Raw genomic sequence first — 14,929 nt, forward strand, 5'->3', positions numbered from 1 at the left:
AATTTGGCATCAGTGTTTAATTACAATAGAAGAAATGCCATAATTGAGATAATGAGGCGCAAAGGCGCACACAATAGTGCTCACAATGTGGTGTTGTGCTCCCCATTTTGCAGGAGATGGGCTTTTTGATTGGGCTGTGTGCGCCATGAAAAACACAGTTGGGGATACGACTAGTCTACAACCCCAGGTTTTATTTAGATTGATCTCAATCGGGCAATAAGAATTTTGACCTGTCTCATTGTCTTGCTGACTTTCCCCAGGCCGTATTTCAAAGTGTCTATACCCTTTGAGAGGAGTGAATTGCACCCCTCCTCCCCGCTGCCTCTCTTTCTCCGCTCCAGGCCCTCTGGGCTATTGGGTAAAGGCAGAGTATGCAAAAGAAACAATGCAATGCATGAAACGTAATATTAATCTCCCCGTCCTGAATGCAGACAAAGCGCTGTAAGCTGCACGTCTATAATGGTTATTGAGTGCTCACCCAGCTGCGCAATTTTCCCCCGTGTACCCAACCAAGTCGGGAAAAGGTCATGCAGGGACTTTGAATAGAAGAGAAGCTCCCTGGTTTGCTCAATTACCACCACAACTTGCACACACCTCTCAAACACACACATCTGAGCGTAAATGTTTGCAATGCCAGACGAAAAACCAAACCACTAAAAAGCATATAATATAAATAGATTAATCTTTATTTATAAAAATCGTTTTACACAAAATATATCTGTTAAAATCGAATATTTACATTTTAGGCTACGGGAAACGGAGAACAAGTGCATACATTAATAAAGGTCTCCTTATCACCTATTTAAAAACAAAAACAAAATAACTACAGTCGGTCACATGTAGTAGCCTTGACATTGCTGTCCAGTCACACACAACTCATACATGCCAACTCACTGCCTCACTGACAGCTTGCACTCAAAACACTGTCAGGAAAAGTGGCAGTGAACATTGTTTGTTTGACTCAATGTACAAAAATATGTCTTCACGTTAAAACAATTTGCTGTATGATACAATTGTGTTATCAAATGGGGAAAACATGTACATTGCGATAGGGTCTGTTGATCCATCATCTTTGTTGATGTCTTCCAACAGACGTGGCAGCGTGAGGAAGGCAGTCCTGCTCTGATGAAACGCTCATCATCAAACAAGTCCCCTGGAACCGCAGCTCAGTCTCTGCAGAACCTGCTGTGTCACGAATTAATTGCACTTATTCAAACATAACATCAACAGTTCTTTACTTCCACGCGTCAACGCGACACTAAGTCCAACTCCCTCCTCCTCGTTGGGACATCAGGGCGACTATTCGTGCTCTATGCAACAACAGGCTCCCTCTCTCTCTCACACACACACACACGCTCTCTCTCTCTTTCTCACTATTGCTTTGCTCCTGCAGAAGCAGCCCGGGTGAGGGAGGGAGGCAACAGATCACTTTCCAAGCACGGAGGGCAAGACAGATCTGATGCCTTTATCAAGTCTTTGTCAGCATTTCTGAAAGAAGCCAGCCGCTTGTACGCACAGACTCTGCTGTGTGGTTTTGATGCTGTCAGCCTCAGTACCTGTCGAACCAGGTTGTAAAGTCCAACAGCTCCTGTTCCTCGGAGCTCAGGGGCTCATAACCACCTTCGTCTGATGAGTAAGTGGAGTGAGGCGACTCCGGGTCGGCGGAGTAGCTGTTGGAAAGTGTCGGGGACGGCAACCCGCACTGAAAAGCAGCTGACACAGCGTCGTGTTCGTCCAGAAGTTGCTGTAAAGCCCTGATATACTCCACCGCAGACCTCAGGGTTTCCACTTTGCTCATCTTCTTGTTGGCGGCGCCGTTGGGCACATGCTGACGCAGCGTTTGGAAACCCATGTTGACTTGTTTGACCCGGTTTCTCTCTCTTTCGTTCCGCCGGGCCACTGCCACGGGCTGCTGCTGAGGGATGGAGTAGCCGAGGCCGTTGAAGCTTAGGCGCCGCTTGCAGCGCAGGAGCTCCGGCGAGCTGGAGCGCTGTCTCTTCAGCACCTTGGTTTTGCTTTGGAAGCCGGCAGCGCTGGTGTTGGGGTGCGCCGCGGGGACCGTGCAGTCCTGGGCCGGGGCGTGCAGGCTGAGGCTGGCGCGTCTTTCAGTAAGTCCAAAGGTGAATGCAGTCTGCGTGGTGGTGATGGTTGTAGTTTCCATCTCGCTGACAGTTCTTCTGAAAGGATGGATGCAGAGGGCGATTGCAGCCCCTAACAGTGGGACGAGAAGAGGAGGAAGAGTGGAAAGCGTTGGCAGTGTACAGCTCTCGTGTCCTTCGCGTGGGGACCGTGTGGCTAACTCTAGTCCAAGTCTCTCTTGACTGCTTTTACTCCACGAGCCGATCTGACCCAAACTTTGGCAACACTCCTCTTTTTCAACACGCGCCCCCAACACACACCCCACCCACCCCTTTTTGGAGACGCACGCTTCGTAGCCAGGCCCCGCCCCCGCTGTGTGATTCTTCTGCACGCCGACTCCCCCGGGCCAGGCGCGTGGCTCCGGGAGCTCAATAAACAATCCCGAGCTTTCACTGCGCCGGGAGCACGCGCTGGGCTCATTTACATTCCAATGTCTCTAACTTGAAGGCCCATTGGTCGATTCAAACGGCCTGCAACCGTGCGAAAAGAAAGAAAGCGGAAAAAAAGACAGAGAAGGAAGAAAAAAGAAGAGAGAATGAAAAAAGTGAATGGTAGGTTCTTTGAAATGCCTTTTGAATTTGACAATGTACCCCTGGCAAGTCTTCAAATTATCAGTCTTCCCCCTCGGCTATCTTTCTCCTCCAGTTCTTTACAATCACAAATACCAAGGACGCTCTCTCCTGTATCCAGGCTACAGCTTTACAGAGCAATATAAATTGCAAGCGTGTCTCTGGGCACAATAATTGGCCATTATAAAGCTCGCGCAGGGACGCCGTTTATTTAAAAGTAAACATCATGTTTATGACATGTAGGCGTCTGAAAGAGCATATTACAGTTACTTCTCAACTCAGTGTTCCGCAGGTTAAGTTTGTTGGCACTTGCTTGACAGGTTATCGGTGGAAAGTCTAGTTACATTCAATGTAACTATTTAGCTCCTGTCTGAAGGAGAACAGCTCCTTTAGTGTTTGTAGCCTACTGTAAAAACCAAACCCAACACAAAGTGCAGATGCACGGATGCAGCATTTCAGCACCACATCTGACTGGACAGTTAAAACACAACGGCATCGTCATACTCTACTTTTATCATTTTGCCAACTTATGTCACGCCGCTATTTGTTTTATTCCCTGTTAGTTTTGTACAGCTTTATCAAAAGACCTTCGAAATACGTTTTGTTGATGGAAAAGTCTCATTCCCAGCAACTTCTGGCAGTGAGACAGCCTGAGTCTGAAAGTAAAGACCGTCTCTTAATAAAAATGGGACACTTGCGGCCTCTGGCGGCAAAAAAGAAGGTAATCACTTCCTGCAGCTCAATGTTCTGTTGTGTCTAATTAAAGGAGAGGGGGATTCCCTGACAGCTAGTGATTAAACATCTCTTAGTCTGGGCTGAAATTGTATTGAACAATGCCCACCCCACACGTGCTTACAAGACACCACAAATTCATACAAATTTAGTCCAACAAATACAAAACAACCAGATCTTCAAACCATGATTGTCCATAACAAAATGTATAGATCAGAGACAAAAATATTTACTATATAATACTGGGGAAATGTGAGTAAATACTAATTAAATGGATTATCTATTGTGCCATCCTACAGGCAAGTTTGCTGACTGAAACATTAAAAAATTAAAGAATGATTAAAATTTTTTGAACATCTCTACACCATTTCCATTTCATGGAAAATGAATACTCTTAAATCATCCTACAATCCAAAAAAACTGGGACTCGCTTTCCACTTCTCCCATTTCACACAGGTCACATCATCAGTTTTCCTCTGAATATTTTACATCTGCCCAACTCAGTAACCACAGGAAGATTATTCCAGCTCTGAACAGTGCAACTAAGGATCTTTTAGTTCTAGATAAGCAAGGTGGAGCACATGACTCACAGCCAAACTTTTTGTTTGTCAGGCATATATTATTCCTCTAATTTAGGCTTTGACGAGATGTTTTGAAACCATTTTCTTCCAACTTGGAAGGTTGACGGTTACTTTTATAAGAGTGAACATTACAACACAAAGAGTGTCACGTCAACATCAATTACCAAGACACATTCTTCATGACTGAGGTGTTAGTCACATCTATTTTGACATGCCCTGTTGACATGCCCTGCCTGGCCAAGACCAGCAGAGGGCGCAAAGTGCAAATAGAAGTACAAACCCAAAAAACAGTGCAGTCATCAAGACTGTCTAAATCTTGAAATGGCATATGCCCTGATGCTACATCTGATCCAGTATCTGATAAAGCTGTTATCTGCACAATAACCTGTGTTGCTGTGGATGTCCTATACTGCATTCTGTAATAGTTGCATTGTGGTGCTTTTGTGTAGCAATCGTCATGAAAAATGTCAAAACACGACTGATCCAGGTCCACTAGGAATTTTGTGACTGTAGGAAAAGGTTTTCATTTTCAGTTAAGAATTTGTCTGTTGTTGACTAAAAACAAAAGATTTACTTGCTGATTAGGAATATCAGTCACTGTGGCATTCTGGAGCATAAAGAAAAATGTCATCAGTCAAAGGTCATGGGACCTTTCGCAGCAAATGGAGAGATGTGAAGTATGTAGTTGGCAATACAGATCTGGAACAGGGTGAGCTAACGTGTGTGTCTGTGTGTGTAATTTAATAATATTAAATCAAAAAAGATGCATACCCTGTTTCTAAAAGGCAGAGCAGATTCTATTTGCTAGAACTGTGTACACATACAGCACAATACAATCAACTATCAAGTTCTAACTTTTATTGTTTTTCTCTAATTCTCACCTCTCACACAAACGCATTCACACACACACACACAAACAAATTTAAGCTGAAGCTTGTCAGTTCATGGCTAAGTCATTCATAGGGTGTGGCTGTTTACAAGAACTGTAGCAGGTTCTCTGGAACATTTCACTGAAACTCCAGTTCCACAACACCCAACTTTTCTAAAGTCAACAATGCTTCATGTGTGATACATGCGGGTGTGAGCGAGATAAGACATAAGATTAAGTGTGAGTATAATTCTGTGTGGGACTGTTATAGAAGGGGGGGGTCTTTTTCACAGAACTGTGCATCACAGGGAAGACATGTCATCATGAACCAGTTACACACAGAAATACATAAAAGCAGCACAACTGCACACAATGACAACGACAGGCAAAAACATCATGAAAACAAGACTTGCCATTCCCCTAGTGAGTGACCCTGTTTGGGCTGTTGCCAATGCATGCCTTTCTGCACCTGTGGGACATGTACCTGAGACATGAATGAGGAAGGATAATCCAGCTAGAATTCCCAATAAAAAAAACTTTAACCTTAGTTGTGCCTGCTTGATACAAGTTTTTCCTCCACAGACTCATATTCATACGTGTGTTTGTGATGGCAAGCTAAGGGCCTGTTACCTCGCTTGTATATTTTTTGCAAGCCATTGTGGCATTGATTGATTGATTTAATTTAATGACCACACAGCCAGGCTGGTGGAATTTGTTTCCAATACAGTTTTCTGATACAGGTTCCAACATTTAGACAATAGATATTTAGACATTAACATATAAAGTAACATACATGTACATACAGACACCACATTACTATATATAATACATAATACATGAGGGGTCATGCTTAATCCACCATCCTCAGCGTTCAGAGATCAGAGTTCAGAATGTGTATCGCTTTTTGGATTAAAACTGGCATCACACTAGTGTTGTAATACTCAAGTCTTAAGACCACTTTTTGATGGTCTTGGTCTCGTCCCGGACTCGACCACATTTGTACTCGGTCTTGTCTCAGACATTGAGGACTCAGGATTTTATTTCAAGACCAGTCAAGACGACAACTTTGGGAATATCAATAAATTGCTTTTGCATTGTCTGATTTATTTGTTAACATCCTAACTTTGATTGGATGTAAATTTGCTTCAAATGCAACCAATAACCCTGACTAAAAATGTGTTGTTCCCGTTAACGACTGTCACCTCTACTCGCGATGGTAAACATGGAAAAGGAGTGTTGAATAAAGATGCTTACGTTGATTTCAGATCAGAGTGTTTGTATGTGGGTGCTTTAATGGGAATGTGGATCTTTCAGATCAATTTAAGAAGTACCGATGATGTCATTCCACATTTTATTGTGTCATGTAATGTAGGGAACTGGTCTTGGTCTTGACTTGGTCTCGCCCTCTCTCGGTCTTGGTCTCAGGCCCCAAAGGCCTTGGTCTTGTCTCGGTCTCGATAAACTCTGGTCCTGGTCTTGACTTGGTCTCAGTTTGGGCGGTCTTGACTACAACACTACATCACACTAGGAGATAAACAGTTGACTTTTCTGCATCACATGTAGGAATGATCTGCTCCACATTCAGCCACAAAATATTGTATGTTCTCTATACAGCTTTACAGACAAGCTTACATTACTGATATTGCCTTTGCATTGTGAATAAAAGAGCAAAATAAGGATGTGAACCCTCCATGTGGTCTTTCAGTAATAATGCTGCATCCTTCCTTAGTGGCTGCGATGAAGCCTGTGTTTTCTACAGGGGTCGTCTATGACTGAGCAGGAAAAGGGAAGTGCTCCATTAGAATATGTATCACTTCCCTATTCCTGACACATGGCTGTGGACATACGAGCCATATTACTTTAACAGTGGCAGACTAATGCATAAGCATGATGGGGCCTCAGTTCATCACTAACGCAGACTGTGGTCAGGACACGGTCAGACAGTACAGAGTGATTCTCTCCTGAATGCAAATAAAGAGAAGTAGGCTCAGTGACATTCACCCTGCACACTAATGCTACACTTCCTTTGTATTGTGACTGTGGGTAAAGGGTTGAATTAGACCCCAGATGGGGAGAAGAAATTTATATTTCACAGTTGTGCTTTCCTGTGCAGTAAGGTTAGCAAACACTGATGGTGGAAAGAGGAAATGAAGACTTGTTTGGAGCAAGCTGAGTAGCGCCTTTTAGTAATATAGAAATAAATGCATGTCAGTTAGGTAAGGGCATCCCCGCTGGTTATAAATATTCTGTCTCATTCAGACGCATGACACAACCGCACACCTGCAGGATCCTGTCTCTGAAAGTCCCCCAAAACAGTTAAGTACACAACATATTTATTACAAGCTACAGTTCGTTCACTGGTGGATTCATCTGACTACATTCACTGGAACTGGGTGATTTCATGGGATGCTATTTTAGAGAGCAATACCTCTCAGGTCAGAGCAGGTGGAGCCGCTTCTACTCAAGTAAATGCCTCTCCCTCTTAACTGACAGAACCACCAGTTGTCATCTGAACTGAAACTACATACAAAATGATCGGCTGCCTTAAATCTTATCATGAATATATGAGAATGCAGTGGCACGTATTGGCACGATGTAAGCAATATAATCAAATTGTCTGTATTGCACCACAATGTATACAGTCAAGTTGCCTGTTTATTCAATTCATTTCAATTCACTTAAATAGGACTTTACTGGCATGGGAAACAGAATTTTACAGCAAGTGGGAAATAAAAACATGTATAAACAGAAGAACTGTAATCACTAGTGAAATTGAGTGTCCTATGGGTCACTTTTGCTCAAATAATCTGTATTTGCTATGTCAAAATTCAAATAGCCACTTTGGGTGATTTCTTGTTCTATGGTCAACTTCCTGTTCACATGTGATCATGGTCACCTTAATCTGAGGTGAGCACAATTACAAAAAAATACAACTTTCTTAGGTATAATATCTTACGTTCAAATTTATATTTTTGCAGTTGCACAAACAATAACGTGTCTTTCGATACTGTAGCTGAAGTGCTATGTTGAGCTAACCAACACATGTCCGTTTGGGGCAAGTCCTCACATGACAACTTTCCCCAGTACAAAAAGACACAGAACATGTTCAAAACATTGGGATATTGTTTAAATAGCTCTGACAAAAATATTAAAATATACTATAAATAGACTATTATTGCTACAGCGTAGTCTACAGCAGCAGGTATACCCCTGGACTACAAAATACTGAAATCATGACACTGTATGAATTAATGTGAGCGTGGGGGGATAGATACTGTGTCGTACTGTAGGCATGTGATGTACACACACGCACTACTTTATACAGTCATTAATTTAGTGTGGTGTTATGAACTGCATTGTGACAACAAGGATAGTAGACAGTATAATAAGCCTGTTATTTATTTGTAATTGCAATGAGGAAATGTGTTTTTTAAGGAAAGAAAGGCAGAAGAAAGGAAGATGGTTAGAAATGATCAACGAAAGACAGAGCATGGCAGCACTCCACCTGACATAATGTTAAAGGCAGCCACGCAGGTGAAGTTGCAGAACAAATCAATGAGGAATCCGGCTAAGGATTTTGGCATTGCAGTACTCTGACTCGGTCCTCTAAAAAGGTTACCGGAGAAGTAGTCAGACAGCCACCAACAATAGTTGGTTATACAACGTGTGATGCAAATTTTATATTTTACTGTCTTTACTGTTTTACCTTTACATGCTGTCCTATTGTAGGGCTATGTTTCACTGTGGGGTCATTCTTTAAAAGAAAAAAAACGTTTGAAGATACGACGAGTTCTCTGAATCCTAATTATAGCCTATGTGTTTATGACTAGGCTTGCCTCAAACGTAAGTGGGCGAAAACGCTTTTGAGAAAACATTATCTCGGGAACCGGGTTGACGTGATGATGCAAGAAAAGTGATGATGAAAGACAATCCGTTCAACAACTTTCAGTTTCGATAATAAATGGTGAAATTCCACGTCTCAGACTAACCCGACCTCTGCATCCGGTCTGCAGGGAGTGTTCTTTCCTCCGCGAGCCTGAATTCACCCATTCGTCGGTAATGCCACAAGGAGTTGCGCCCTCCCACTGGGGAGGAGACATCTGAACGTCATATGATCTCGCTGGTGTTGTTTCTGTAAAAGCAGCCTCAGTGCTTCATTAATCCGGATCAACGAATTTTCAGCGGTCAATCTGTACTGAGAAATGCAAAGGTAGGAAGAAATGCATCCTCATCTCTTCTTTATTTATTTAGGATATTGTTTTGCTGTGAGTGGATTACACTTCTTGTGATGTAGTTAGTTTCCTGTAAAGCTTGCTTTGTATGTAGATTTTCTTTTCAAATCCAGTTGTCTAATGTACTGAATAAGCCTAGTGAAGTGTGCATGTTGACACTTGTACGCTGACTGTAGCCTTCACCACAGTAGGCTACTGTGTCCCGTGTTTGTGTGGGTTCAGGTGCTTGTCTCTCCTTCCTCTCTCTCCTCTTGTGATATGTTTTGTTAAAGAACAACATGTTTGCTCTCAGCCCTCCCAAGCCTCAGTTTGCCAGCTGGCTCATAGAGCAAGTGGAGACGGGACAGTACACAGGCCTGTGCTATGTGGGCCAAAACAAGTTCAGAGTCCCGTGGAAACACAACTCAAGAAAGGACTGCAATGATATGGACAGCAAAATATTCCGGGTAGGTTCTAGGCTGCTATAAAACTGCATAACCAGTGTTATCTAGCATAGCGTGATAGATGTTAATGGGTTTGTTGACATCTTTCTGACACATGACTACAGTGATACTGTACTAATGACTTTGGATTTACATAGGATGAACGCCAAACTTAAGTATAATATTGTGCCACAAACATGTCGCAAATGACAGTAACGGGTCATTAGGTATTTCTGTATCTCATTACTGCCAGTGCTAATGTGTGGCAGGTGTTGCCAGGGGCAGTTATAGCATGCCAACTCCAGCAGTGGCCCTTCCACTTTCGTTTACTCGAAGTAATGGCAAAGTAGCAGTACAACAGTGTCAGTGGTTAAAAGTAAAAAGTAAAAATCCTGCGATCAAACCTTTCCTTACGAAAACAAAGAAAGTAACTGCAGGAAATAATTAGCATTCAATTTATGAGTGATAGCAGATTCCTGTACGGTCTGTTCATTTGTGATGGCAGGGAAACCCCTTTGCTTTACATGTGGATTACAGAGCATCCTTTCAATAATGGATGTAAGTAACGTTGTAATGTTGTTGTTAACCCAGGTGAATCTGAATCTGAAAACTTCCTTATGGAAAATCTTACTCTGCGAAGTAACATCAAATAGTAGATACATGTAGTGGAGTAAAAAGTACAATATTTCCATCTGAAATGTGGAGAAGTAGACATTAACAATAAACTACAAGTACATAAATATATTTATTTTTCACATCTGGCTTATACATCCTTTTTAAACGCCTCTTTGTATGTTTCACAGGCATGGGCAGTAGCAAGTGGGAAAATCCATGAGTTCCCCACTGACAAGGCCAGGTGGAAAACCAACTTCCGATGCGCTCTGAACAACCTCGAAAAGCGCTTCAAGATGATAGAGGATAACTCCAAGAATTCTGACGACCCTCATAAAGTCTATGAGATTATTAACACTGAGAGTAAGATGATAGTCCCTCAATCCAAGCCCTCCACTGTGGAACATTTTGCAGTCTGAATGGAAATTAATGGGGGTGTGTTTTCTTTATCTGCAGACATTTATGAAAGACTGCCAACACAAGACTCCCAGGAGGATTCTGACATCGCTCTAGATATCTACAGCTCTCCCACAGAGTTCCCCTCAGGAAATGAGGTGCAGTATTGCCTATAGGACACTTTCACTTCTGTTAATTGGTTTATTATCAAGCGTTTCTTTGTGATGTTTGCTGCGCTTCATAACTTATTAAATAATACTATGCATTTTTCCTCCAAACAGCACAATCTGATTAACGATTTCATGGCCTTGGATCTTGTCAACCTTCCATCAGGTACAGTGTCTTATGCAAAGGGTCATATATAAGTCATATATGTTAATAACATCCTCTCCCCTTGTTTATGATTTTATATGGTTTATAATGAAGGTAAAATGTAGTTAAATCTGCTTTTTTATTGTCTTAACAGAGGAGCAACCGTGGGCAGAGAAGCCCTATTCAGCTGTTGTTGAAAGCTATCATGTAGCACCCGAGAACCATCCACTGCTGTTACCAGATCAGCCGTCTTACTACGTGGGTATGTTCAGCCAAATTAAATCAAGATGACTTTACTGAAATCAAGTTCTATACTGGGAGGAAAGTTTCCAAATGATTTTCTGTAAAGATGTGATCCAATATGATGTTTATTGTTACATGTTTTGCAGCAGCAAATCCTGAGCCGGTCCTCAACTCACCTCTGCAGCCAACCATATATGACCTGGAGATCTCCATCCACTACAGAAAAAGAGAAATGCTAAAGGGCACATTCCACACTGCCCGTCTCCAGCTCCACTACCTCCATGAGGCCCCTGAGCTCAACACCAATCATCTCTGCTTCCCCTCCACTGATGATCTATTGGATCACAAACAGGTGATTACATCAGCTGGACACTTTGTGGGACTTAATGAAAGAGAAATCCACCCAAAAATACTGAAAACTGTTACGAAGTATCTGTAAATATATATAAAATAGCAAACACTTTGGTTTTGAAAGGGGGCTGTAAAAAGTCTTATGTTTGCTTCTCCACAAAGAACTTGGATCAGTTTGAATTCAGAAATGGGATTTTGTGTTAGTCAACAGTTTGAACAGACTACCAGTGAGAAAAAATGGAAATCCATCACAGGAGGAAGCAATGTCAAACTTGCCACTGACTTTAGCCACAGTAAACAAATAGAAAAGTAACACAATGCACTTATAAAATGTGCTTTGAGTGTGGAATGTACCTTTCTCAATCTTGCCTTGCTGTGGCTCTCTCCATCTATAATCCTTCGACCCTCTGAAGGTTGTCAAAAGTCTTTCAGGAAGAAAGTCACTGACTGATTGTGCAGTAAGGTTAGCAAACACTGATGGTGGAAAGAGGAAATGAAGACTTGTTTGGAGCAAGCTGAGTAGCGCCTTTTAGTAATATATAAATAAATGCATGTCAGTGAGGTAAGGGCATCCCCGCCGGTTATAAATATTCTGTCTCATTCAAACGCATGACACAACCGCTCACCTGCAGGATCCTGTCTCTGAAAGTCCCCCACTGAATACTGAATTCATGGAAAGTTGTTACGCCAAAAAAACAAACAAACATGTATTAACCCATAGAAACTGCTAGAATTCAATGAAAAGTTTATATACTGTATAATATGCTGCTTTACATCCTCAATGTGACAAAGATATTTTAATGTAAAAGTTTTTCTAATCACAACCTTCTATTTACCAGATTGAATTCACCAACCGCATCCTTAACAGCATCCAGAGAGGTCTACTCCTGGAGGTACGGGATACCGGTATCTATGCCTTGAGGCAGGACAGATGTCATGTGTTTGCCAGCACCAGTGACCCCAGTGTGGCTCACCCAGACCCAAGAAAGCTGCCCCAGAATACCATGGTGGAGCTCCTCAGTTTTGAGAAGTATGTGAATGGTAGGTATGGATCTCTTACTCATTTATATTCATTTTTATTGTTAAATTTTAATTGACTGCAACAATAAGTTTGCTCTGTGAAATAAAGGGCTCCACCTGTATCTGTTTCAGAACTGAAACAGTTTAAAGACAACAATGGGCGCTCTCCGGAGTACACCATCAACATGTGCTTTGGAGAGAAGTTTCCTGATGGAAAACTTTTGGAGAAGAAGCTTATCGTAGTCAAGGTAACACCCTTTTCCTGAGCTTCACCTCAGAGACGTGTTCAAATTTCTGTTCAGCTGCCTTCAGTTATGCAGTTTTTAAGTGCTGTAAAATGTCGCTGTCGCTTTGTAGGTGGTCCCTCTGATCTGTCGACACTTTCATGAGATGGCCCAGATGGAGGGGGCTTCATCTCTTCACAGCGCCAACGTCAGCCTACAGATCTCACACAACAGCCTCTATGATCTCATCTACTCTGTCTTTGGTCTGCCAACAACTGAAGAGACAGCACGGGCTGCTGAACCTTTTCTCCACCAGATTTGAAATTTGATCTCTCACTCATCTCCGATGGGTACTGTTTCAACTACCTAACTTCACTCCCCTGCTTTGCATGATCTATTATTCATTTTATGTTCACGTTAGTCAAAAACTGTATGCAAAAGCTGTTATTTTATCACTACATAAGTAAAAATGGACTCCCCCACCATTTGACTGTTAACGTTACTCAAAGGCCAATGGCCTTGCCTTAGAATAAACTGTTATGGTTACTGTAAATGTCAAATTATCTCTAAATGAAATGTATAGTTTGAATGAAATTATATGTATGTACCAAATGATGCCTAAATCCATGTAACATGTAAAGGTTTTGCTTTTTCATCACGAGTTTGTAAAATGCAAATGAAAGTAAAGTTAATTAAGTTGTCATACCGCCAGTGACTATAATAATATATATATATATGTGTATATATATATATGTGTGTATATATATATGTGTGTATATATATATATATATATATATATATATATATATATGTGTGTATATATATATATATATATGTGTGTGTATATATATATATATATATGTGTGTGTATATATATATATATATATGTGTGTGTGTATATATATATATATATATATGTGTGTGTATATATATATATATATGTGTGTGTATATATATATATATATATATATATATGTGTGTGTCTGGTGAAATGTTTTGCACTTTGTTGAACTCTTTCCCCCCTCATCAATGTCAGATCTTTTTTTTTATTAAAACATTGTCCCTAAAAGGAAATGCAAATGACTGTTGAAAAGAGTCTGTGGTGACTCAGTCTGAAATGTAACACCAAGACATATAAAGGCTGATTACAGGCATTAAACTAGAATGACCACCCACAGTGGTACGCCTCTGCCAACCAGTCAGGTAGCAGTTTACACCCATGCCTGTCCAGACTTCTATGTGTGGTGAATACTTGGAAGGAACTGAATAAAAAAAATAAAAATTGTATAAAGTCTATTTTTTGGCTAAATGGAAGTTATAACTACATAAATATGATTCCAGTGAATGTACATTGTTGAACTGATTACTTAAGTATTATCATAGATTTCTGTTAAGATTCTCAGTCATCCAGGTCATAGTTATCCAAGGAGGGTTAAAATCAAGGGCAACTGGACTTGACTGAAGATGCTTGAAGACATTTTGCCTCTCATCCAACAGGTTTCTTCAGTTATCATACAGTCAGGTCCATACATATTGGGACATCGACACAATTCTAATCTTTGGCTATATACACCACAATTGATTTGAAATGAAACGAACAAGATGTGCTTTAACTGCAGACTTTCAGCTTTAATTTGAGGGTACATCCAAATCAGGTGAACAGTGTAGGAATTACAACAGTTTGTAAATGTGCCTCCCACTTTTTAAGGGACCAAAATTAATGGGACAGATTATCAATCATAAATCAAACTTTCACTTTTTAATACTTGGTTGCAAATCCTTTGCAGTCAATTACAGCCTGAAGTCTGGAACGCATAGACATCACCAGACGCTGGGTTTCATCCCTGGTGATGCTCTGCCAGGCCTCTACTGCAACTGTCTTCAGTTCCGGCTTGTTCTTGGGGCATTTTCCCTTCAGTTTTGTCTTCAGCAAGAGGAATGCATGCTCAGTTGGATTCAGGTCAGGTGATTGACTTGGCCATTGCATAACATTCCACTTCTTTCCCTTAAAAAACTCTTTGGTTGCTTTCGCAGTATGCTTCAGGTCATTGTCCATCTGCACCATGAAGCACCGTCCATTGAGTTCTAAAGCATTTGGCTGAATATGAGCAGATAATATTGCCTGAAACACTAAAGAATTCATCCTGCTGCTTTTGTCAGCAGTCACATCATCAATAAATACAAGAGAACCAGTTCCATTGGCAGCCATACATGCCCACGCCATTGTA

The 14,929-nt window shown here is 41.3% G+C and overlaps 2 protein-coding genes across 2 annotated transcripts; one reads left to right on the plus strand and one right to left on the minus strand.

Moving 5' to 3' along the window:
- Nucleotides 1-663: 663 nt before the first annotated feature.
- ascl1b (achaete-scute family bHLH transcription factor 1b) lies at nt 664-2,348 on the minus strand. Its single transcript, XM_038704933.1, has one exon. The coding sequence runs from the start codon at nt 2,159-2,161 to the stop codon at nt 1,550-1,552; it is 612 nt and encodes a 203-aa protein (XP_038560861.1). The 5' UTR covers nt 2,162-2,348; the 3' UTR covers nt 664-1,549.
- A 6,592-nt stretch (nt 2,349-8,940) lies between these two features.
- On the plus strand, nt 8,941-13,402 carry irf7 (interferon regulatory factor 7). The gene is made up of 10 exons (XM_038706685.1): nt 8,941-9,099; nt 9,414-9,567; nt 10,347-10,518; nt 10,612-10,709; nt 10,833-10,884; nt 11,018-11,125; nt 11,253-11,458; nt 12,297-12,498; nt 12,610-12,725; nt 12,835-13,402. The coding sequence occupies exons 1-10, from the start codon at nt 9,092-9,094 to the stop codon at nt 13,021-13,023; spliced, it is 1,305 nt and encodes a 434-aa protein (XP_038562613.1). The 5' UTR covers nt 8,941-9,091; the 3' UTR covers nt 13,024-13,402.
- Nucleotides 13,403-14,929: the final 1,527 nt, after the last annotated feature.

Source organism: Micropterus salmoides, unplaced genomic scaffold (assembly GCF_014851395.1).
Source record: "Micropterus salmoides isolate LMB-PRFRI ecotype aquatic unplaced genomic scaffold, ASM1485139v1 Ms_hic_scaffold_8, whole genome shotgun sequence".
In the NCBI taxonomy this organism is placed as follows: Eukaryota; Metazoa; Chordata; class Actinopteri; order Centrarchiformes; family Centrarchidae; genus Micropterus; species Micropterus salmoides.